Below are 24042 nucleotides of genomic sequence, written 5' to 3'. Positions count from 1 at the left end.
TGATGTAGGATAGGTACCCCCAACTCCTGCTGTGATACTTAGCCTGCATATAACTGTGACTTTCTTGCAGGTGTACTTAGGAGCAATGGGAGATGCACATATATACGCGTCTTTAGCTATCCAGTTAAATAGCATGGTGAGTGGAGACCTGCTGTTTGACCAGTTGCAGGAGCACCTCTTTGTCATGACTCAGTCAATGGTAAGAGCAATAAAATCCCTTCCACAGAAGAGCTGAAAGCATTTGAGGTCCAGACAAGCTACTGATGGGAGTAGGGGAGGCAGAGAAACAGTGTGCATAGCTAAGCCTGTGCTGGGCAGCAGCTGTGTGCCAGTCTGGCTTACAGAGTTGGGGACTGGCCTTTTGCAAAAGCTGGAGGAAGCATGGGAGAAGTCTTGTTACCCTAAACTGTGGCCTGTTTGTGTGTACATTTCCTTAAGTCAGTCAGACTGTATCAGCAGTGATGGAGGAATGTGAACTGCAGGTTATAAAAGGCTCCTCTATTGGCATGAAGACAAGCAAGAGACTGCAAATTCCTGGGTTCCTCTGTGTTGAGCAGGAACTGTTTGGACAACAGTTTGCATCTCTATCTGAGCAGAAGAATGTGAGCCTTCAGGGTTCACAAGTAATGTGATCTGTCTTGGTTTTCCAAAAGATTAAAAAGAGAAACGGGAAGTTTTGTGTAATTAAAACTGTGACACTTCTGTTTTTAATCAGTTGAAAGATTAAGCTGTTCTGTAGGCATGTAACCTACAAAAAGCAGAAATGTGTGGTAAATATCTTTAGATAGCAGAGTTGTGCTCTGACTAGGTATATAATAACAGTCTTGCAGACGAAATCAAGCTGTATAAGGAAGCACATGAGGCACCTTTCCCTCTTCTTTTGCTTTCTGTAATTCTGTTTGTGCCCAGTGGCAGTTGGAGGAGGCACTGCGATGCCTCAGGCTCTTGGGATGTTGGTGTCTGCTGAGTAGGAAATCGAACTATGGATACTTTAAGAGGTTTTGTACAACACCGCTCATATCAGCTCCTTGAGCTGGAAAGAAAAGAATTTTCCTAGCAAAGGAAAAAGCGGCTCTTGAGTTACTCTGAAGGAAAGAACAAACAAAAAATGAGAGCATGCCAGAAAATCACTGTTTCCCTTCACACCCCCCCCAGTGCACTTTCAGATACTCAAAAGGAGGAGTTGAAATCTGTAAGTGGAAGATTAGGGAAATGTGAAATATATCCTTAACAGTAATTGTTCTCTCAATTAAAAAATGTACTTAGCAAAAGTAATAGGTTGGGGATTAGAAGTTGGTATTTTAAAGTAAGTGACAGTGTAGTAGCAGATTAAAGAGAGGGCAAGAGGCTGAAATCAGCAAGGATGGTAAATTAAAGCAGAAGTGTCTTGCAAGTAAAACTTACCCAGATGGCAAAAGGTTTTTGTCCACATTGATCAAAGCTTCTTGGTCTACTTTCAGTCAAAATGATAGTTTTTCCAGGTAGAGCTGGGCAATGGTGCAGATGCATTCAGAGGCCTCAGCTGGAGCTGCTGTCTTCAGCTTCAGTCACCTATATGTCAAGAGAGATTATCTCCCATGACAGAGTCCAGAAAAGCACAAGAGCAAATGGTATTTAGTCTGCTATTCTTTGATCCATTTTGTTCAAATACAGTTTTATCACTAAATAAAGTCTCCTTCTTGCAAAAAGTGTCATAGATAACCTGTTAATAGCAATATACTTTGCTTGCCTCAGTACATCTGTACAGCCTGATATTTACATGTCCTTCACCAATATGTGAAATGGCCATTCACATGGGCTCTGGAAACTTGTTCCTTTTTTCTTTATGCAATATTGGGGATTAAGAAGTTGCTTCAGTGAGCATGTAGATGATGGAACTTGCTAGTTAGGCAGAAGAAGCCATAGACCTGGAGCCTGTGTTGTGTGCGCTGCTTTTACACTGATGTCTTTCTCTGACAGGTGGTGAAGGTTCCCATACTGGAATGTTCCCTGCACTTGGACTGTGAATCCTGTCTGGCATTGAAAGATCCTTACTGTGGCTGGTGTGTCCTTCAGGGACGGTAAGATAGATCCCAGTTCACCTGCAAGGATTTTGGAGGGATAGTGCTTAGGGATTGTCTCCACTTACTGTCTCCCTTATGTCTGTGTGTCTGAATTTAGTTTTAGTTCCTTTATGGGATATTCTTTATGGGATTCAGTCTAATTTACCATTCCTCTGTCTGCCTCCCTAAAACACTGCCAGCAGTCACTGTTGCACACAAGGGTATCTTTCCATTGCTTTGTGGGTCTTTGGTCACCACTCATGATGCTCCTGTCCAGTGGATTTCAGCCTGGTTTTAGTCTGACTGCAGCTCAAACTGCCTCATTTCAAATGTAGAGAAACCATTTTATCTCTTCTGGTGTCACTCTCTTATTTAACAGTCTTTTATTTAGCACTCTTTTTCACTTGCTCCCCTATTGATGTTGCTTAATGAGACATGGTTTATTCTGGTGTGTCTGTCTGCTTGCTGGCTCTGTCTCCCTGTAGAATGCTGTAAGAACTAGTTTACGACCCTTGAAGCTCAAAAAGTGCCTACCCATCTATATTTTGGCAACACTTCATTGTATTATTGAAGGTGGTGGGAAGCTGGGACTTCCATAGCTTGTGTAGCAGCTTCCCCAAGACCCTAGCAAGGCTTCAGACAGCCAGTGTCAGCTTGGAAGCCGAACATGTCCTGCTAGGGCTGCACAGATCTCTCATACGGCTTCTTGCTCTTTCCTGCAGGTGCAGCCGTCGCTCTGAGTGCTTGCGGTCCAGGTTGAGTGAGCAGTGGCTCTGGAGCTTTAACTCTACACAGCAGTGTCTGTCTGTTCACTCACTAACTCCAGCCAATATCAGCAGAGAGGAAAAGAGAAATGTGAGTGGTGACAATCCTCTGATGATGCTCAAGCATGTAGAAAGTCCTCTGCAAACTCTGAGGAGTCACAAGTCTTCCTGTTGCTTTCAGTGGGGTACTGAATCACTGAGCCTTCAAGCACAATGTTGTCTGCCTCACATAAGAGACTTAACAGCTTGGGTCTACCAGCCAATTTAATTGTTTGGGGTTTTTTTTTTCCCCCGTAAAACTAAATGTCCCTGCCTGCTAAGAATTACTGGGTATTCTGGAATATTTGATGGCTGCTTGGGTGGGGTCCCTCCTTGGCTTGGTATCTATAAAGTGCCTGTGTCTGTGGCTTCACAGTGTTTCTACACTTGCTGTCAGGAAGATCTGAAAGGAGTTACCCAAAATTATGGCTTCAGTCTGGCATCTTAGAGCTGGCAGAAAAGCTAAGAAGGTTCTGTAGTGTTTTGAAGTCTGTCGTGTCAGGAGATGGCAAGAACCTGTCTTTTGCTAGAGACTTGGGCAAAAGGGGAAGTTACTAATTGCTTGGTAGATGCCAAGTTCAGTCTGGGAATGGTAAGAGATGATGAATGGAACACTCAGTCCTAGGAGGCATTATAGCAATAATAGGTGTATAGGTAGATAACTACTTTATGGGGCTCTTGCTTTGAGAAAATAGAACTAGAAAATCAGATGACATGAAGAAGAATGTGTTAGAGGGCAAATTATTTACTGGATATTATTGAATTGGTAGATATTCCTGGCTATCTTGGACTTACCTCCTCTGCGTGAGGAAGAATTTTACTCATGTTACTTTGAAGATTATGAAAGCCCAGCAGTTCTGACAGAGTCAGGAATCATGTGTCCTTCTCCAGATCCCAGCCAAGCACCAGCTTTGCCAACAGGAGCAGGTCAGTGAAATGCTTTAAATGCAGCATGATAGCTCTGATAACATTGTTGGGAGAAAGTATGTTGTAGGTCCGTCACGTTGCCAGAATTAACAGCCATGAATGTATGTGGTCTGTCAGCAGGTGTTCATTTCATTCTGTCATAATATCTGTTTGCTTTCTACTTGTTTGTCACACACATCCTGTGCTATTTTGGGCTGTTGCCAAATTCCAATGCCAGATTCTGGTAGTTGGAAAGGAGATCCTGCTTGAAGGGTTGTATGCAAATCTAAACATGATATGAAGTGCAGTCTAGAGTGGTGACTGGTTTGGCAGCTTTGTCATAAATCTGGAGAGAGAACTCTCTTAAATACTGCTTTATTATTTAAATCAAAATGTAAATCTTCTCAAAATCCATGTAGTAGTGGGAGAAGGAAGTACATGTAAGGAAAGGCAAGAAGAACCCACAGTCCTTAAAGTTAGAAATGAATCCGCAGTGCGGCATAACCTCAGAAAATACATGGTCAGCCTTCTATTACTGTGAACAATAACCGGCTGAATATTGCTAATTGGCCACTCTAAAGAACCTGGAAAGTTCTCAGTTTATAGTCTTTGCCTTGGATTTTACCCAGCCTGTCAGTGTGAGCTCTGATGAGCTGATGTCTTCAAAGAGCTTGTTCATCTGAAGTAAAAGGCAGGTGCCGGTTGGGAAGCATTCCACACGATTCACCTAAATGACTAAACAGATTTTCCATGCAAGTATGCAGCTGGCTAATAGGACTGAAGCAATCTCCATGGACATAACATGACAGCAGAACCCAGCTAACACACTCATTCAATCTCAAACTCCTTCATTTTTAGTTTTATTTACAATATTATTATATCTGGCTTTCACATTACTTTAGTCTGGAACAAATCAACCAGGTCACGCATAGAGGGAAAGAGGTTCATGCGCTGCTGCTGCTGACTGGCCAGAACTGGCTTCTCTATTTAGTTCTGCAAATGTGAGCCTGAATTTAAGCACAGTTGTGAAAAATCCATGTAGATAAAGCCACAGTCTAGTTCCTATTATTCCAGGCTTCAGATATTCTTACTGACTCCTTTGTAAGTCAGTCTTGCTTTTATTTCGACGCTCCATAGATGCTTTATCTATGTGACTTTCATATTGCATCTCTGAGACTTAACAAGTTGCTTCTGTTTTCTAGCCTAAACGTGCTCATGGATGGTTTGTGTCCGTTTGATCTATTTGTGTTGTCCTTTTGCTTCCACAGCTCTTCTCCCACCCAATGAACTATGGCCAGGCATTCTTAGCACCGAGTTTTGCCGTGTTAACTGTGCGCCAACTTCGTCTTCTTTTGTTACTCGGAATTCCTCTCTCCTTCACTGTATTGCTAGCCCTTCATTGCACGGCTTCTGTGCTCTGCTAAGATGAATTTGAAGCTGGTAACCAGAATTGTACACTGTTTTCTAAATGAGGTCTTATCAGCGCCTTAGATACTGGCACTTTTCTATTCCTAATTGTAATACTTTTCCCAGCTCACTAAAATATTTGGCTTTTTTCAGCTTTCTTTTAAAGGTTGCATACCAGCTCATCAGTCACTTTAAGCTGTTGAGCTCCAAGTTGATAGCAGAAACTCTTGCTCTCAATTTGCAAGTGCACGACCTCATCTTCTGTACTGTTGAACAGTATTGGCAGTCATGGGAAATAATGGTCTTTTTGGAGAAAGAAATATTTATAAATATGGTGTCATAACCCTGAAATCTTGGGAGGTGTTAGCCCTTCCACCACTGTGAAATGCAATCACCTTTATGACAGTGATGGGAGTTGACAGTACTGCAGTGACTCCTGCCTCCAGCTGCATATGGTAGCCTTATTTTCTCCTAATCGTAGGTTTTCATACACACCTCATCATCAGCTGTTTTACCAGCATACTGCTTTACTTGTCATCCTATCAGGAATGCAGCTTAGGCTTGACTGATCCTTCACCAGACATGTTAATTGTTTTGTTGTGAATAGAGCTTGCTTGCAAGTGGAGGTCTGAATTCTGTGAGAGGAACACTGGACAAGCTTCGTGTTACTTATTTTTATAGCAAACTGTCTTGGAGAAATGGCAGCTCCTGCAGTTGAGCAGAGCATGCAGTATGTTCCCATTATTTGGAGAACTAATACCCAACTCCAGTGTTGGGAGCGTTTGTCTGGAACAAGATTAACTAGCTGGTTTAGTACTGTCATATGCAAAATATCTCCTTCAGGCTCATGCTATCAGCTGTAGTAAGTTTTGACCATCTCTGCAGCTATTTGGTCTATCAGAAAACAGTGATAGTCTCTTCCCAAAGAGAACTGGGCTATCCTGAGACTTGTAGTTGACACGAGACCTAGATTTAAAGCAGATAAGCCTTCAGTCATTGCAAGTGAGATTACAAGTCTTATAAACCTCTTCACTAACTCACTTCTTAGTCTGGACATAGAACAAAGCTGTCAAGGTGAAGGCAGTATGTGAAGGGCATGTCAGTTCTAAGGGTTTGGTTTTCCTTTGGATGACAAAGGAAGACAATCAGCTTTGAGCCTGGAATGTTACATCTTCATCTAATACAGAAATGACAGTGGAATTATAGCAAATAAAGATGGAGGGATCTTCGGACTAGTCTTCCTTCGCATGGGTTGGCAAAAGCTGTCATAAACTACTCCTGATGAACTTATCCAACCTGTTTTTAGTGTCCGTAGGATAATCCAGTGATTGAGATGCTAGAAGCATGGAAGGGAATCTGCCTCCATGTTTGACAGTGTCTTTCCTAAAGCATGCTGTGTCTCTTAAGAGTATGGTAGACTTATAGTGGCTCCATTTCTAAGAAATTTTTATTTTCATTTTCAGATCATGTCACCATAAAGCTCGTAGTGCGTTTCCATGACATCTTCATTGCTTCTGTGGACTTCTCTTTCTATGACTGTGCTGCAGTGGCCCTGCTGTGGAAATCGGCACCGTGAGCACCTGCTTTTTCTTGTCTGTAGTTATAGGGAGGGTAGCTGTCCCTTCCTGGGTCATCTTAGCAGCTGCTTTTCTATCATTGTTCCAGGTGCCAGAAGTGTGTGAGCAGTCTCTGGGGATGTAACTGGTGCATCCAGCAGCACCTCTGCACCCATAAAGCAGCCTGTGAAGAAGGAACCATTATCTACAATGAAAGGGTGCGTCTCCTACTTGATCCTAGTCCTATGTGATATAACAGCCTTGGTGAGTTGCAGTGAGTCAGATCTCTTCTCAGGTAAAATAGCAGCTGTCAGTTATGTCAAGCAAGGAAGTGAGCTGTTGGAGCAAAGTCTCCCCTTGGAGCGACACAAGGCTGCATGTCCCTGATGTTAGAAGGCCTTGCTAGGTTTCTGGGGAATTGCCACCAGATGAAGCAGGTCACCCTTCTCTTGGGGTTATGCAGCCTGTGTTTTCAAAGCGAGGGACAAGAAAGAGCAAGCTGGCAGGGAGGCTGCGAGTGGGGAGGTGGAACAGATGCCCAGTTTGTGGCTGCCACAGGTGGCCTTGGAGTTTTATGGGGAATGAAGGCAGGCAGACCTCCCTCTGAGCGGAGGCAAGTGCAGTCATCTGTTGCTGGATCTTCTGCACTGTGAGCATTCCCCAGTCCCATCCCAAGATAAGGTGACATGAGATGCAGCTCTCATTGAAATCCAGAAGGTGAAGCAGCTTCTTGTGGACACTGCTATGGGAAGTAATGTGGAGTGTTTTTCTGCTTAGGTTTTACTCTGTTTCATTTCTTTCTCTTTTCTCACCCCACCATGTTGTTTTTCTCTAGGCCCAGATCCCTCCCTCAAGCGTGTTTCCTTCTTCAGCAGCTCCCCTCACCAAGTCCTCTACCACGCCCCCAACTGCAGCCACAAAACCCATCACTCCCCCAGTGCATGTGGTACCGAGCACTGTGCCCCTCACAGAGCCCAACCATGTCACGCTCTCTGCAGCCTCAGATACAACGACTGAGCCTACAGAAACCCTCAGCTATACATACTTGACTCTCTCAACTGAAGCAGCCTCTCTCCAGGCTGTTACAGAATCCCCTCTACCACCACCAGCAGACAAACCTGCTGTCACTGTGCCAGAGACAACTTCTCCCGCTGCATCTGTCCTCACCAGCCCATCCAAACATGTGGATCATGCAGCCTTGCCCACTGAAGGGCCAGCCACTGCCCAGGAGCCATGGAATACTAACCCACCCACCACCCTAGTGGGTAGTCCTCTGCACACATCTGCAGCAGTAGCAACACCTTCCCCTCATGTCACCAGTTTCCAGTGGCCTCCAAGTTCTTTTCCTACCACAGAGGCACTGACATCTGCCATCCCATCTCCTCAAACTCCCAGCCAGGTGCCGGGGAGCCCTGCTGCTTCTGACGACTCTCCCAGATTGCTGGGAACTGAACTACCTGCTTCAGAGCTCCCACCATCGGCTCCCCCAGACTGGCTGCTGGAGGAAGGCACAGAGCTCCAGGACACAGAGGACTGGATGGATTTGCTGCAGGCTGAGAATGACACATCTCCCTTCTCTGCTTCTACTCTTCTGTCGGGTGATGGTGATTCTTCAGAGAGGGATGTCCCTGACTTTCCCAGGATCCTCCACCCTGACCTCGACTATCAGTATGATGCCCCTGAGTTTTGGGAGGAGGTAAATCGCTGGGCTTTGGAATTCACAGTCTAAGGCTGTAACACTTTGAAACTTTTGTACAGATTGCTGGTCTAGTATTTCAGCACACAGGAGAGGTTGTGCCCTCTTGAGAGTATAGAAGCTGACCGCTGTAATGTGCAGGGCGAGAAGTGGCAGCCTGAGGAAGAAAACTGTGTGCAGGGTTCCCAGGTCTTGTAGAAATGCTGCTGGCCTGAAGGTGGCAGCTGCTGTGATGTCCAGCATATTCATAGCTTTCTGCTGTTCACCTCTTTGGGCTCTTGCATTGCTTTCTTGTAACTTCACGGTAAAGAAGCACAGCCGAGTCTTCATTCAGGCAGGGCTTGTTTCTCTGTTGGCATGTTAGGCTTTGATTCCCTGTATCAGAGCCATGGAGATCTTTTTCTCTAAAGACTTGTGTTTGTTTTCAGAACGAAGAGCTTAGCTGGGGTCCAGATGCATGTCCCTGTGTGCAGGGAATCCAGGGATCTTCGCTGTTTCCAGTCAATGTGGCAAGGAAGATAACCCTGCTGGGAAGGAACTTCCACCTCTATCAGGTAGTCAGCCCAACGCCATCAGCATTGAGAAACTGTATTAATGCAGAGCACTGCTTGGGCAACCTGTCCGCTGGACTGCTAAAAATACATATGAGGCAGTTGTGGCTCTGCCTAGGTTTCTCCTGTTTTCAGAAACACCTAGAGGAATGACCTACTTCTGTGAACAAAGAATTACATAGCTGGATTTATTGGTGGGTAGGAGGTCACCCAGAGAAAGGGAGAGTACAGGTGTTCACCAGCCTGCTGGAGAAGATCTGCATGCGTTTGGATTAAGTTGCACCTGTGCTGCACTGTAGATGGTAGTTCTTGGAATAACTTCCTGCTGAATCTCTGCTGATTGTTTGTGTCTCCATTAGGTTAAAGATAAGTTACCTGTTCCCTTTGCTTTCTGGCACGCTCATGTTAATGTGGCTATTCCTGTCATACCTGACACTTCTGCAATGGGGAAAACCACCCTTGAAAGCTATGTTTCTTGGGTGTGCCTCTGATAAAAATACTCTTTGCTTCTCAAGACAGAAGACTGATTTAGTAACCTTTTACAAACAACTGCCTCAGAACATGCAGCCCACAGACTAATTGTTACTTTATATGTTAAACCTGATATACTGCACTGCTCAGAGGAGCGGAGCTGGTTACAGATACATATTCATCTTTTTTACAGGGAGTGTCTAAGCAATTCAGTGGAAGATTTACAGGGGGAGAGAGAAAAAAAATATACTTAGTGTTTTTTGAGGTGCCCTGCCCTAATCTGTGTACTCTAGTCTTCGTTTCCAAGCTAGTGTTTCACAGAGACTTGCAGGCATAACTTTCACAGTCTTGCTGTTTTTTCTTTAATTCCTCCTCCTGTGCTGAGTTCTCCCCACACTGACATCAATGTGCTCCCTTCTAGGTGTTTTGTTTTGTATTGGTTTACCTTTCATACATGGAGGCAGTGACAGCATAGGGAGCCCTTGAATATAGCATAGAGTTGGCATAATGAAGGGAATGAGAGGAGTACACTGTTTGCACAGTAAGTGGCTTGGTAAAAGATACTGAATTGGAGAGGCAGGAGTACACTGTTGTGTAGCAGGAAGCTCCATATAGTTGAGAAATGGTGCCATGTGTACCTTCTCTGCAGGACCAGCAGCAGGACTATGAGTGTGTCTTGAATTTGGAGGGGAGAACAGTGGTGATGGATGCTTATGTGGAAGGAGAAGAAACAAACCAGTCCCTCTGTTATATCACCTGCCAGATGAACCAGGTGAGTGCTCAGAATATGATGCCATTTCAGAGTTCACGCTGGTGCTGTTTTTGCTCAGCAAAACAGCAGTCTGGAAGGCAAGCTCTTTGGGGAAAAGAACATGCTTTGCAAAAGTATTTGTAGAATATTTAGCACTATGGGGCCCTCATCTGTGATGCTGCTGCCTGGTGGTACTGGTATCTTCAACTTGCAGAAAGATTGTGCAGTCTGAGCCACACGACCCATTGCTGTGTTTTCTGTAGTACAGGATGATGCCATCTCCAAATCACCACTCATTGCAACCTGCCAGGACAGTGCCACTTCTGCTTTAGCTTGAGGCACTGTTGTTCACGGTTAGCTGGATCATAACTTCTTCTGTGATGGTGGTTCTTTTGTGAAAAGAAAAATGCTATTAATGCGGATTTTGTTCTTAGTGGTGGAAGCTAGCCTGTGGAATGTAAGATCAACAGGCAAAATTAAAACAGCCACGTACGTTTCTGGATGATGTGTGGATTTTACTTAGGGCAAGATTTGCAAGCAGAGGCGATATTTTTAGCTCACTAACTCCTATAATTAAGGGAGAGGAACATAGGCCCTTGTGCACATGAGCCCTGTGGGCCACTTGTAATCCTACATCTTCAGCTCTACTGAAATTGCAGAAATGCCAGCTTGAGCAGTTTCCTGAGCAGATGGCTTGTAGATAGGGATTAGCCATTTAGAAATGCAGTTAGGAAGTTAGACAAGTATTGTTGTGAGCACACATTTGTTTTCAGTGTTCATCCTAGTGTACCGATGCCTGCTACTCTTTCCAGAGCAGAATTGTGACTGTGTGAACCAGTGAGAACAGGCCTGTGCTGCCACTGCCCCAGCTAATGCTACCTTGTCTGCATTGACAGGAAGCTCCATGTAGGCTTTATGTGCCAGTGCATTATGCAGGATGGATGCTGATGCTTTTTGCCTATTCAGCTGGCTTGTTTGTGCCTCTATTAAGTCCTTTGTCTTGATGGTCTTTGTCTTTGCAGTACAGTTACACAGCGCCTCAACTTGAATTCAACGCTGTGGTGTTTGTGCAGAGGGGACAAAACCTTCGAGTGGACAGTGCTGCAGACCTTCACGGTAGGAGTGCAACACCTCCCCAGCAAAAAGACAGCAGATGAGAATTGAGAGCAGGAAGAGATTTGAGAAATCCTTGAATGAGGCTTTTTGCATCTGTAGTAGTCCTGTCACAGGGAAACTAAGGAAAACATACAGGCTGATTTCTGTTGCTTGTCAGGGGAGGGAGGAAGAGAGGTTCTGTGCAAGATGCCAAGTTGCTGGATTGTTCTGTGCCCTAGGGGGTGTTTGCCAGATCACTCTGAATTTTTCTCCTTTGCAGTGACTTTTTACAACTGCTCTGTGGGACACACTGATTGTAGCCGCTGCCAAACAGCTGACTCAAAGTACAACTGTGTGTGGTGTGGAGGTGACAACCCCAGCTGTATCTTCAGGGGCTCCTGCAAGGAAGAGATAGAAGACCTGTGTCCAGCACCTCTCATTCACTCTGTGAGTAACTTGCTCACTAATGTACTACACCCAGGGCAAGGAGGGCTCCATTCTCCAGTTGAAATCAAAGGGCTGTGTGAACTCAGAGTGCAAACAGTGCAGTTCAATAATACATGGCCGTCTGAAGAGCAAGTTAGTCCTATTCTACTGTGATCTTTCGGTGTTGAGAGGATGCTAGACTTTTGCACTGGGCTTTCAGTTTTCTGATAGAGAACAGTGGGGAAAGATGCATTTGTATCTCATGTGAGCTCAAACTGGCACGCCAGAAGCAGCAGAATCATTCAGGAGCTGGGAAAGGGTCCACAGATTGGATCCTCCAACTGTCCCGAGCCAGACCCTGAAACAGGTTGGCCCAACTGAGTCTGGGGCAAAGGAGGGCAAAACCTAATGATAACAGCAGAGCAAGGATTGGAAAGGCATGACAGGTTACTGGAATTAATTATTTTTGTCTGTTTATTTTAAATGTTTCTTGCTAACTGCCACATGACAAGTGTCTGTAGCCATGTGTCCCTTTTGCTGTCAGCTTGTCCTCCCTCTGGTGGCACACAAGTTCCACGTGCTGCATCTTGTCTTAGTTTATCTTGGATGCTGCTCAGGGACAGAGCTTTGACGTTTGTGCAGCATGCAATTCATTGTCGTACTGATGCTGAGGGGGGAATGGTGCTTGCTGCTTCAATACTAGTAACATGTATTGGCTTGTGCATTCCCACTCTTCAGCAGAAATGTCCTATGGAGTGGTCAGCATGTTGATGAGAAGGCAAAGCAGGCAGTCCTTGCCTTAGGAGTCTGTAGTAGATTACCCCCTCGGGGGGGGGGACTGCTGGCAACAGTGAGGTATGGGAAAGAAGGCTCCAACTGTGGTGTTCTTCATGGCCTTTCTTCTGATGAGGCTGCAACCTGGTACTAGTCCAAGCCAATAAAAGGAATCCATAGCAGTGACCTGACCAGGCAGAGTTTGTAATGGGGCAGTTGAAGGGCCCTGTGCTGTAGATCGGTTGCCAGACTGCAGAGGTCTGAGATACTGTGACATTTACACATGCGCGGATGTCTTTGCAGGTGTACCCCCTGTCTGGACCAGTGGAAGGTGGCACTAGAATCACCATCACTGGCTCAAACCTCGGGCAGAAACATCAAGACATTGCAGAAACTGTCACTGTTGCAGGAATTCCCTGTGCCGTAGATGCTCAAGAGTATGAGATCTCTAGCAGGTAGAGTATCTGTGAAACCTCCTCCCAGAGGCAGGCACTGGCTTTTCCCTTAGCTGCTGACACCAGCCTGAGATGTCATTGCGTTTGCTGTAGCAGGTATTGAGCCTTGCCCATTCCCCAGGGAGTGCCCCTGAGTAAGGTCACTGATCAATTACTCAGGCAGTGACCTTAAAGAGATAAGGTTGTGTACAAGGCGATGGCCATATACAAGTGCTGCCACATACCGACCATGCTGCCAGTACAGAGCCCACAGGCCAGCCAGATCAGGGAGTCACAGGCTCGAAACCATGCAGTTTCATAGGTGTCTCTCCCAGCCACAGGGTGATTTCAATAAAGCAATGGACATGGCTTGTGCAAGCGTTCCTGCCAGAAAAATATCCTGACCGTGTTAACACAGGGTGAGGATGGGAACGTGTGGTTGGAGGTACGGCACAGATTCTTGCCTCTGCTTGAGTGGGCACACACCTAGACTGTCATTCTTCACTTGCCAGCCAGACCTCCACCTCCCAGGAACAAACCTAATGAAAGGATCCTCTCAATCAGGGACAGACCAAGGAGTCCCGGTGGGCCCTGTGCCACTCTTCTGGTGGCTAGGAATGCCTGGCAGGTCACACAATGCTTGTAAAAGTAGTGGCTGGGAGGAGGGTGAGAAGCAGAAAGACCTGTCCTGCTGAATCCAGCTAATGTCAGTGATAGAGAAGAGGGTAGCTGGTGTGTCTGGCCAGGGCAGGACCATATAACAAGGCAGAGTAGTCAAGACTTGAGAGGTGTGACTGGGGGGTAGCTAGGAAGCAAGGAGAAAGGAATATTTGTGTAGTTGGCCTATGGCAGGGCAGGTAGGTGAGAGCCTTGGACAAGGGAGGGAGAGGAGCCAAGCAACCAGCAGGAGAAGAGGAGAGCAATTGTGAGTAACCTCTCATCAGAGCTATCACAAATCCATTTTTCCATTCCATGGTAGCAGTAGTTGTAGCACCCTTCCCTTTGGGAGCCAGGTAAGATCCTGCTGGGAAATGGCCTGCTGTGTTGAGCTGTGTTGTCCTGTCTGTGCGCCTTGTTTGTCTGGATCCATCTGCTTTCTGTTTTCATCCTAGAATTAGAGCATAATCTTTCTGGGGTTAGCACTGTCTTTGTTCTGTATCTGTAAATCACCTGGCATCACAGGGTCCTGGCTTGGGACTGCACTGCCTAAGTTCAAATTCCTGAGCCTTTTTGGTTGAGGGGATATAGCTGTGAACCTGGAACCCACTCCTGAGCAAGGCCCAGACAAAATTAATCTCCTACTGTGTAGGAAGGCTGTGAAGTCTCCTGCAGAGTAGTTTTTCTGTTAGCGAGCCAGTGCTGTAACAGGGGATTCCTTGCTGCCCTCATCTAAGTACAACCTGACTTTTCACCTTGTGAGCATCTCCCATACCAAATTATGTCTGGAAACAGGGCTGGGAAGAATGGGTGGTGCAGATCAGGGGAACTGACTGGACCTAGAGGCCACTGGCTGAAGACTAGTGCCCATTAAACACAGAGTCTTGAGTTTTCTTCTGCATCAGACACAGCACTGATGTGTGGATTGACTGCTGCTAGCCTGGAGTCGCTTTGGATGTGACTGCTTTGATCAGCTCTGAACAATAGCAGAGTTCTTGGACTATTTGTGTATCTGTGATACAGTGGGCTTCATCCTGTCTGTCCCAGAAAGAATAATCTTGGATAGGATGGGCCTCTTTGGAACCACCCCCTGCTTTTTTCTGCTGCACCTAATCCAGCTTTTAAAGGTGTTTTTCAATGTTCGGTTGTATATTCTGAGCATGTGATAAGGCTGAAAGAAGGGAGCTGTGGTAGCTAGATGGTTTTAGGACGTGATACAATGGATACAGCTCATCTGCTCTTCCACGGTGTGACACTGTTCTTGGATTGCCCTGCAGTATCGTATGTGTCACTGGCGGGAGCTGGACAGAGAGATTTGGGCATATTGTGGTGGAAGTACCTGGAGGAGGACGTGGAGTTTCTGGGCATATTTTCACCTATCAGGTAATGTAACTATTGCTTCTTTAATACCTTTCCCTGTTCTTCCAGTACCTCTGCTAAATGGCTGTCTATTGCAGTGAACTTATGGAACTCTACCAACCACTTGCTGCTGGTATTTTTATCTGATTTTTCTGGTGTTTGTGTTGTGTGGTGTTTTGGGGAGAGAGGGGGTGTTTTAGGTTTTTTCTTCCCCCCACCCCCTTAGATTATAAGAACAGCTGTGCTGTTTCCATAGTCTAGTAATTTTTTTTTTACAATGGTAACTATTACATGCTTGAAGAAAGAGGAAAAATACAGGGTACCTTTTTGATTTGGAGATTTTTTTTATTGATTACAATTTACTGAGACTTCTGACTTTCCTTTTATTAATTTGCAAATTGCTGCTTGAACACTTAGCTTCTGACCTTCAGCAGCTAGTGGCAGTAAGTCCAAAATTACTGTGCATTGAATGGAGAAATGTTTCCTATTATTTTTAAACACATTTCTGATAACTTTTTAAAATCTTAAACCCAGCAACTATGAATACTGTTTAAGTAGGTTTTAGGTACAATTACTTGCTTTTCATCCTTGCTGTGCAACTTACAAGTTTTGTACCTAGTTGCATGTCTCCCTCTCCCATCAGAAGGGGAAAGACATGCCTGAAAAGTCTTAGGCTGTTCCTTTTTTAGCTGTATAGAACCATTTTATATACTGGATTATGCTTGTTGCTCTTCTCTTGGTTTTGGTTCTATTATCACCACTTTGAGGGGTCATGAGAACTGCATACTATATTCAAGGTGCAAGTGCAAAAGGCATTTTTACTGTGGCATAAAGATCTTTTTTTCTTAATTCCCTTCCCAGTAATTCCTACCACTTAGTGTGTTTTTGTTGAGATCTGTGCTTACAGCTGGTAGAGTTGTTATAGGTACTAAAGCAGTCTTGAACAGGCAGGAGCTATTTCGAAACTCACAACTATGTACATATGGTTGGGTTGCTTTTTTGCTGTAGTGTCCCTGCTCCTTCTCACTTCATCTATCTTGTTTTTCATTTATCAGCAGTGACTTGTGCCACTCTGCCTGGTTCCTCTAAATTTTGCTGCAGTTCCTCAGTGGCACTAAGTTTTTGTTACTCTGAATAATTTATCAAATTTCATTTCCCCTTTCCAGGTCACCTACAACTATGTTCAACAGCACAGGTCTTAATATAAATTCTTAAGGCTCCCTGCTGGTAATCTCCTCATCTACTAGGCAAACAGACAATTTATTTGCTACCTTGTTTTTCCTAACCTGAGTTATTAATCCAGTTACCAATCTGAACAATCCCTTTGAACTGTTAATCCTAGGGTTTGTGTGTGAGCCTCACAGCTCTGCTGTTTGTAGCATACATTTGACTTTTGCAGTCTGTGGAAAGGCTGGTCCCTGATTTGTGGTTTTTGCTGGTGTGATTGATCCCTCCTCTGTTGCTTCTGCTCCATAAGATAGCTGCTGGAGCCTAGCTGAGGCCTGTCTGTGATTGTGATCTATAGCTTCTATTTTCAGAGCACTGGAGGTCACTGAACATGTTCTGCTGTTTTCTTCCCTTGCCTTATCTTTTGAGGTTCTTGTCACTCACCTCCATTTTTTAATTTTTTTTTTTCTTCCTCCTCTTCTAGAACCCAGAGCTGAAATCCATTATTCCAACTCAGGGCCCCAAAGCCGGAGGAACCTGTCTTACCCTTCTGGGCTCAAAGCTGCTGACTGGGCATCCTAGTGAGATCAGTGTCCTGCTTGGAGACCTCCCTTGCCACATGTAAGGTCACAGCCTGCCAATGTGCTGGCTGTACACTGCCCTGAGTCCTTCCCAGAGCCCTGCAGGGCATGATGCTGCTTGGCTCAGCCCTTAGCACAGGCTGTTGGAGCTCTGCTCTCATCTGTGCTCCAGGAGATCCTCCCCTTGAGGGTCACAGCAGCAACCTCAACCATCTTACATTCCTGCCCATGTTCCCTTGGGCATGAACAATGCTACATGGCCTCTGTTCTGCATGTCTCTTGGCAGGACTATAACTCATCCTGGCAGCTCTGCTTTTGCTGATGGAGAACTGCAGTTGGCTCCTGCAGACTAACACTAAGAGCTGCTTGTTCTCTTGCTTCCTGGGACACATAACACCTGACAGCACCGCTGGTGAGAAGGTGCAAATGCCTTGGTAGCATGCTTCCAGTCTCTTCAGTCTGGATAGTGGCTGTACCTGCTTTTTGTCCACATGCTGCTGACTGACAACTGCCCAACAATTATTGCTTGCTTAGAGAAGGCACAAGACCTTTCAGCATTAAATTTAGGAAAATACCAGAAGAAGTTTGCAGACTGTCTGCAAAGAGTAAGGCATAGTACTATAAAATCTGTCTCTGCAGTGGCCGTGTTAATCCCTTGTTCTCTCTTCTGTCTCTCCAAGACTCTCTGAGATGACGGAGGATCAGCTGGCATGCCAGACGAGTCCCAGCAATGTGTCCGCAGAACTCCCAGTCACTGTCAAATATGGGGACCAAGAGCGGAGACTAGAAGGATCCCTCTTCAGATATACTTTGGATCCCAACATCACTTTTGCAGAGCCACCTAAAAGCTTCCTCAGGTAGAAAGACTGAGTGCACCTTCCCCAGGGCTGTGTGCTGAGGCAGGTACTACAGCACCAATGGCATCTGTTTGTTGAGTTGTACTTTGGAGTAAAGCCAGACTTGTAGGAAGGAGCATAAGCAGAAGGGTGGGAGCATGGGTAAGACAGAGCTAATGAATAATAGGTGCGCGAGATCACCTACTTTTCTCTTTCAGTGGAGGGAGAGTGCTCAGAGTTCACGGATACAACTTGGATGTTGTACAGAAACCAAAGATCCGAGTTACAGTTTCTCCATCTGAACGCCGTCGCCGAGGACTGGGACGGTGGCGCAGAATCATCCCAGACACTGAATGCCCTGAGGATGCTCTGTGCAGTGTCCAGCAGGTAGCATGTGGAGCTGAGGGTGCATAAGAGTTGATATGTTGCTCTGGAGAGGTGGACTTTCTGTCCCTAGGGCCTTTCGCCCTGTTTGCTGTTATCTGCTTGGATTGTACCAACAATCTTGGCCAATTGGAAGTGTTCTCTGCCAGACTAAGAGGTTAAGCACTTTCACAAACATTTCCATGAGCTGGGTCTGCCTCTGCTAGGCGATGTGCAGGACTTGAGATGTGAGACAGAAACAACAGGGCGGCAGCGTAGAGATAAATCTACAGCTCAGCCAGAGTTTGTGTAGCTTGGCACGTCCATGCTCCAGACTCTTCCTTTTGTATAGTTCAGTCCATATCTATAGTCCCTGGGCTCTCTTTCACTCTGAGATATAAGAACAGGCAGAGTTCAGTGAAATTACCAGTTCCACCAGCATTTTCTGCTCTCCTGCTGCCAGTGTCCTGAGATGGGTCACTACAGAGGTATTGATGTGATCATCAAGGTCAAGAGCATGCAGCAGAATTTGCAGAGGTGGAGGGTGTTTGGCAGCCAAAGTACAAGAAGGATTTGTATTATTAGTGCAAATGATGGAGGGCTTCCTGTACGTAAACTGGGAGAATATGCTTCTGATGCACATGTATCAATAATAGCTGGTTTTACCTATGTTCTTAGGAAGGCAATTGTGGCTGTAGGGGAGGAAAAGAAAAATTTGACTCCAATATTTTCACCAAATGTATAAAACAGATCCAACCAGGTGAAGGAACACTTATTTCAGAGAAGCATTCAGGCTAGGAAATCAGCCTTGCATTGAAGGTCTTTGGTCCTGTTCTGTCAGAGCAGGGAGATCTAAAGCTGATGCCTCTCCAGAATTTGCTGCTGGGAGAATGTCAGAGCTGATTCCCACTGCTGAGATGTAGGTATTTGCAACAGAACTGGTGCTATGAAAACTTTCTTTAAAGGAACATGGAGAATTCCTCAGGTCTTGGATTTTTATCTCTACAATTAAGCAGAGTTCCTCTCACATTGCTCCAGATGAGAGGAATGCAGACTGGCCCCAGATTGCTCAGGGTTGGGAAGTATTGCAGAGCTGCAGGAGAAGCATTAGTGTTTCACTACTGATACTTTTTTTGCCTTTTGCATTTAGTTTGAAGAACCATGTCTTGTTAACTCCTCCTACCTCATCCTGTGCAAAACTCCAGCCATTAACCTGTTGTTGCGGAGTGTCCATATCAAACTGGAATTTATTCTGGATAACCTGAGCTTTGATTTCAACTCATTGCATCCCATGCCCTTCTCATATGAAGTCAACCCCATCCTAAAACCATTGAATGCTGAAGACCCTGCCAAACCATATCGTCACAAGCCAGGAAGCGTCATCTCTGTGGAGGTAACATAAAAACTATCTGGAAGTAATGTTCCTTGTACAAGGTTGTTTATAACCTGAGTGTTTTAAATTGGTGCTGTGCAGCATCTGAGGTTTTAAAGCATTTGACAGGCTTACAACCTGTCACAGTACATCTGCTTTGGCCTATGAGAAATGGTACATAAGAAGAGGGAAGAGAGTGCATCAAAAAAGCCTCTTGAGCCCATAAACCGTTGTTAAGGGCTTCATAGGGCTTGGGGAAACTTCCATGCTTTTTTTATTTTTAATCTTAATAAACTATTTGTATATGAGATATTAGTACTAAATAAGCCCCACATCCTATTCTCAGCTGCCAGCTTTTTCATAACTTCGTAAGATTCCTCTAGAAGTAACTTAGGAGTAAAAGAATCCTGGCAGTAGGAAAGACCTGTTACTTGGTGGAGGTAGGAAAATCACTCTATAAAGATGATATGAAAGGGCAGAGTAGCTAATGTTTTTTCTGTACATGTGAGAAAAAAAAAATCTGAGGTATTTTTGTATGGAAAGGTACTTTCTAGTCCAGTACTCATTAAGAAAGTTAATGGCTGCAGCTGGAGATGTACTTTCTCCACTTGCTCCTTTTTTGCACGAGTAAAAACTGTGAGGATGTACTAGTCTAGAAATGACTAGACTGCTGTCATTGGTATTGAATGCATCTTGGAGAAGTAGGGCAATTTGAGAAGACTGAAGGAGAACTGACAAGATGCAAGCTTTCAAAGAGCAAGGAGGCTGATCTACCAACCTGTAAGGATACCCTGACAGAGCTCTGGGCAAAAGCATGAAAATGCTGCTGCAGCATTCAACTTAGGAAGCATTAAAGCATAAAAATGTAATTAACATTAGTCAGCATGGTTTTATTAAAAAAAAAAAACAACAAACACCCCCCCCCCCCCCAAAACAAAAACCAAACCAAACTTAATCTTCCAAAATTAAAGCAGATTTGTGTAGCAGATAAGAACAACAGCATAAATGTGTTACACCTTTAAAAGGCATTGATTGACTCACCTGAGTGCTCAGGTTAACTGACATGAGACTACCTTTTTAAATATATACACAATGTGTGTGTGTATATGCATATAAACACAGAGTGAAGAGTTGAGCTTAGTTGTGCTGTGGCTGAAGAGCCTTAAGAAGACAGACTATTTATTACTGTACTTATGCAGCATGGTACAGGTCCTAAAGGTATAATCTAAAATGTATGCAAGTGAATTTTTTAGCTTACAAAGTGAACTTCTGCAGCCAATTCAGACACGAGCCTAGTCAGAGAAGAAAAAAGGCTGCTTTCATCCTATGGTGTTGATCTCCTCCATCTTCTCTGGAGCTATGGAAATGCAGAGTTGTTTTTTCCCTGACTGGATGTGCTGTTCCACACCTGTTCCAGGGGGAGAATCTAGATCTGGCCATTTCCAAGGATGAAGTTATGGCTATGATTGGGGAAGGAATCTGTGTGGTGAAGACACTAACAAGGAATCACCTCTACTGTGAGCCTCCATCTGAGCAGCCAGCTCCACGGCACCGTGCAAAGCGGGAGGGCACAGACTTGCTCCCGGAGTTCACGGTAGGGAATCAGCAGTACTGCAAGAAATCCTGTCATTTGTTAAAGCACAAGCAAGAAGTAGTGGTGGAGGCAGGGAGTGGGATGGGAAGTGGAGGAGAGGCAGAAGCCCTGGTGGGGATCAGGGGAGGTACCAGGGGTAGCAAGGAGCTGCTTTTGTTTTCAACTCTACTCTTATGTGCCAACCATTGCCTGAAAGCAAATGGTATAGCTGGATTCAGGAGTTGTGCTGTGGGACAGCTTTGCTAGAGAGCTGTATGCCACCCGTACCCATTCTGGAGAAGCCCTGTGGCTTTGCATTTCATTGCTGCACTGAGTTTACATCATGGCACATGCTTTCTTACAGGTACAGATGGGAAACCTGAACTTCCTCCTGGGCCGGGTACAGTACGACACAGAAAGCCAGCTCACCTTCCCGCTGGAGGCACAGATTGGTTTGGGTGTTGGTGCGTCCTTTGTGGCACTGATTGTTCTGGTCATCGTCTTCATATACAGGTAAGAAACTCTGGCATTGTAAGTTCCTGTACAACATTATTCAGTGGATGTGGCCAAGCGTATACAACTTGGGCCTAAACAAGGTCCCAGTTTTCTTTATTTTGTGCCAAATTCTGAGCACCAGGTGTTGTTGGATGTCTGAGGCATGTTGCATCTGCTGGTCACAGCCTGCACTATGGCTCATTCAGAGTCCACACCTAATGGGTGCTCCAAGAGACACATCTAGTTTACAGAACACTGTTTGGTATCCTGCAAAGAAGATATTAAGTAGAAATCACTTCAACACCAATTGTACTTCGACAGCAACACAACAGTTGGCAAGGACAATCCCTGGGCTGGGCCCACTGGGAACAATTCTGCTTCTTATTGCAGGAGGAAGAGCAAACAGGCTCTGAGGGATTACAAGAAAGTTCAAATCCAGCTGGAAAATCTAGAAACAAGTGTTCGGGACAGATGCAAAAAGGAATTCACAGGTCAGTCACTGAGCTCCTAGGTTCTCGCAGCTTCAGGGGAGCTGGAAGAACCACTTTCAGCTCTGCCTCTCTTTCCATTCCTACGTACTTGTTTGGGTAGCTCAGAGCATGCAATAAATTTATCCTGTGCCGGTGCATTGAAACATATAGCCAAATTCTTCCATTTTCAATTCTTCTCTTTAATTCAGAGCACAGTGATCTGTACAGACCCCTCTGATTCTCCAGTTCATCCTCCAGACACAGATGAAGAGCTAATGGTCAAGACAGCACACTTGGAGAGATCTTAAGGACAGCTAGCCCAATCTTTGTGTAGGGCAAGCTGAATTACACCCCATATTCCAGGCCTGCAAACCTTGTACTTCAGCTGCTTAGAGCAGTGAGCCCTTGTGTGGGAGACCTGGGGTGTTGAAACTGTGCAGGTGAATTGGACTGTAATCTCCAACTAATGTGGGAAGCAGTGAGGAGCAAGAGATCTCTAATACTCTGTCTCTAATGTAGATAATGCCTGTAACGATACATCTGTGCTGAACAGTGGCTGCTTCTTCATAAAACTGGAAGCCAGCCCTTGACTATAAATGAGAATAATCACCAAATTCACCTTTTGGTTCCTCCTCAAGGCTGGAAGTTTGCTCATGCAGTTTCTCCCAGTGCCTCATCTAGTTTTAAATGTTCTAGCAATGGGACCCCAATGTGCCTCTTCCTGATAGGAAACATCCTTCCTTTTCGTCAGTCCCATCCTGCTGGCCCTGAGTTCCTGCACTTACCCCATGCTCTGCGCCATCAGTTGTGGGATCATGTAGTCAACCTCACTGGTATTTCCTTTCCCTCAGACCTGATGACTGAGATGATGGACCTCACAAGCGACCTTGTGGGCACAGGAATCCCCTTCTTGGACTACAAGTCCTACGCAGAGCGCATTTTCTTCCCGGGTCATCGTGAGTCACCACTGCAAAGGGACCTGGACATCCCAGAGTGCCGGCGGCAAACTGTGGAGCAGGGCTTGGTCCAGCTCTCCAACCTGCTCAACAGCAAGCTCTTCCTCACCAAGGTAATGTCCCTCTGTGCTTGCAGCCTGCTGTGGGGTCAGGGCCATGTCCCTGGCAGCTGGTGCCAGGAAGCAGGCAGTGTCTGTCAAAGTTCATTCCTGAATAGCTCCCTGCAGCACCGCGTCTTCTAAGAGCCAGTAGCTGTGACTGCCTTGTTTTCAGCAGGTTCACACACTCTTATCTCTCTCCCCAGTTCATCCACACTCTGGAAATTCAGCGCACTTTCTCTCCAAGAGATCGGGCCTATGTGGCATCATTGCTTACTGTGTCACTGCATGGGAAGCTGGAGTACTTCACTGACATCCTCAAAACACTCCTGAATGACCTTGTGGAGCAGTATGTGGCCAAGAACCCCAAGCTGATGCTGCGAAGGTGAGTGAGCAAGCCGTGGCCCCACTGCTGTCTACCTGAGGGGACAGAGCCTTTCTGTCTAGCTGGCAAGCTCTGAAATGCCTGTGAGTAGGATAATATCATGGCGTAGGCTGCAGCTGTAAGACCAGTGTGTGTCCAGACAACATGCATCAAACAGGAGGAAGCAGTAACAATGATAGCCCTCTCTGCAGTCAGCAATTGGCAGGGAATATAGCAGGAAAGGTGTGAAATGAGTAGGAAACTGAAGTTGCCCACCCCAAATTCCTCTTCTTTTGAAGCTACTGTACATTAACTCACTTGTTGTGTTCAGATGCTAGGGCTCTGCCAAGTCTGCTAATCTCACTTTGCTGTTTAGAGGTCCCTGGGCTCACTGTCGTGCCATGTTTGGAAGCTAAACTGAAATATCTCCTGTGTTTGGATCCTCATTAGCCTCCTGTCTGGTCCATCCTTCTGATCTGAAAATATTTCCCTTGGTGAGACCTACCAGAGGCTTTCCTCTGTCCCCTGCTTGCTTTTCTCTCCACTTCTGTAATTTGGTGCCTCCTTCAGGATGAAAAGTGCCTCAAATAAGTGGTATCAAAAGCATTAACCTTACTGATCTCTAAAGTCCTTTTTTCCTCTCCTTTGATCCTGTCATCATTTAGTGTGTTCTTTTCTCAAGGAGAGTGATCTTTATCTCCAAATCCTTCCCTGCTCTGCACCGTATTCCTGTGACCAACCTCATGCTCTCTTTCAGGACAGAAACAGTGGTAGAGAAGCTGTTAACCAACTGGATGTCCATCTGCCTGTATGCGTTTGTGAGGGTGAGCTCTTTGTCC

The 24042-nt window shown here is 45.5% G+C and overlaps 1 protein-coding gene across 1 annotated transcript in view; it reads left to right on the top strand.

Annotated features, from left to right (window-relative positions):
- The window catches only part of PLXNB1 (plexin B1), a 55821-nt gene that overhangs the window by 24045 nt on the left and 7734 nt on the right, over nt 1-24042 (top strand). Inside the window, exons 4-26 of the mRNA XM_010571491.1 lie at nt 71-199; nt 1960-2060; nt 2765-2897; nt 3616-3772; nt 6622-6730; nt 6824-6932; nt 7550-8410; nt 8839-8964; nt 10082-10204; nt 11206-11299; nt 11559-11725; nt 12782-12933; nt 14847-14952; nt 16580-16716; nt 17357-17533; nt 17731-17899; nt 19026-19268; nt 20665-20841; nt 21185-21333; nt 21706-21806; nt 22637-22854; nt 23046-23224; nt 23961-24027. Coding sequence (XP_010569793.1) covers nt 71-199; nt 1960-2060; nt 2765-2897; nt 3616-3772; nt 6622-6730; nt 6824-6932; nt 7550-8410; nt 8839-8964; nt 10082-10204; nt 11206-11299; nt 11559-11725; nt 12782-12933; nt 14847-14952; nt 16580-16716; nt 17357-17533; nt 17731-17899; nt 19026-19268; nt 20665-20841; nt 21185-21333; nt 21706-21806; nt 22637-22854; nt 23046-23224; nt 23961-24027 — 3984 coding nt within the window. The remainder of the gene's footprint in view (nt 1-70; nt 200-1959; nt 2061-2764; nt 2898-3615; nt 3773-6621; nt 6731-6823; nt 6933-7549; nt 8411-8838; nt 8965-10081; nt 10205-11205; nt 11300-11558; nt 11726-12781; nt 12934-14846; nt 14953-16579; nt 16717-17356; nt 17534-17730; nt 17900-19025; nt 19269-20664; nt 20842-21184; nt 21334-21705; nt 21807-22636; nt 22855-23045; nt 23225-23960; nt 24028-24042) is intronic.

The sequence above is a fragment of the Haliaeetus leucocephalus genome, unplaced genomic scaffold (assembly GCF_000737465.1).
Source record: "Haliaeetus leucocephalus isolate CR32 unplaced genomic scaffold, Haliaeetus_leucocephalus-4.0 Scaffold2, whole genome shotgun sequence".
NCBI classification, from domain to species: domain Eukaryota; kingdom Metazoa; phylum Chordata; class Aves; order Accipitriformes; family Accipitridae; genus Haliaeetus; species Haliaeetus leucocephalus.
This window is presented reverse-complemented; position numbering and strand designations above follow the sequence as displayed.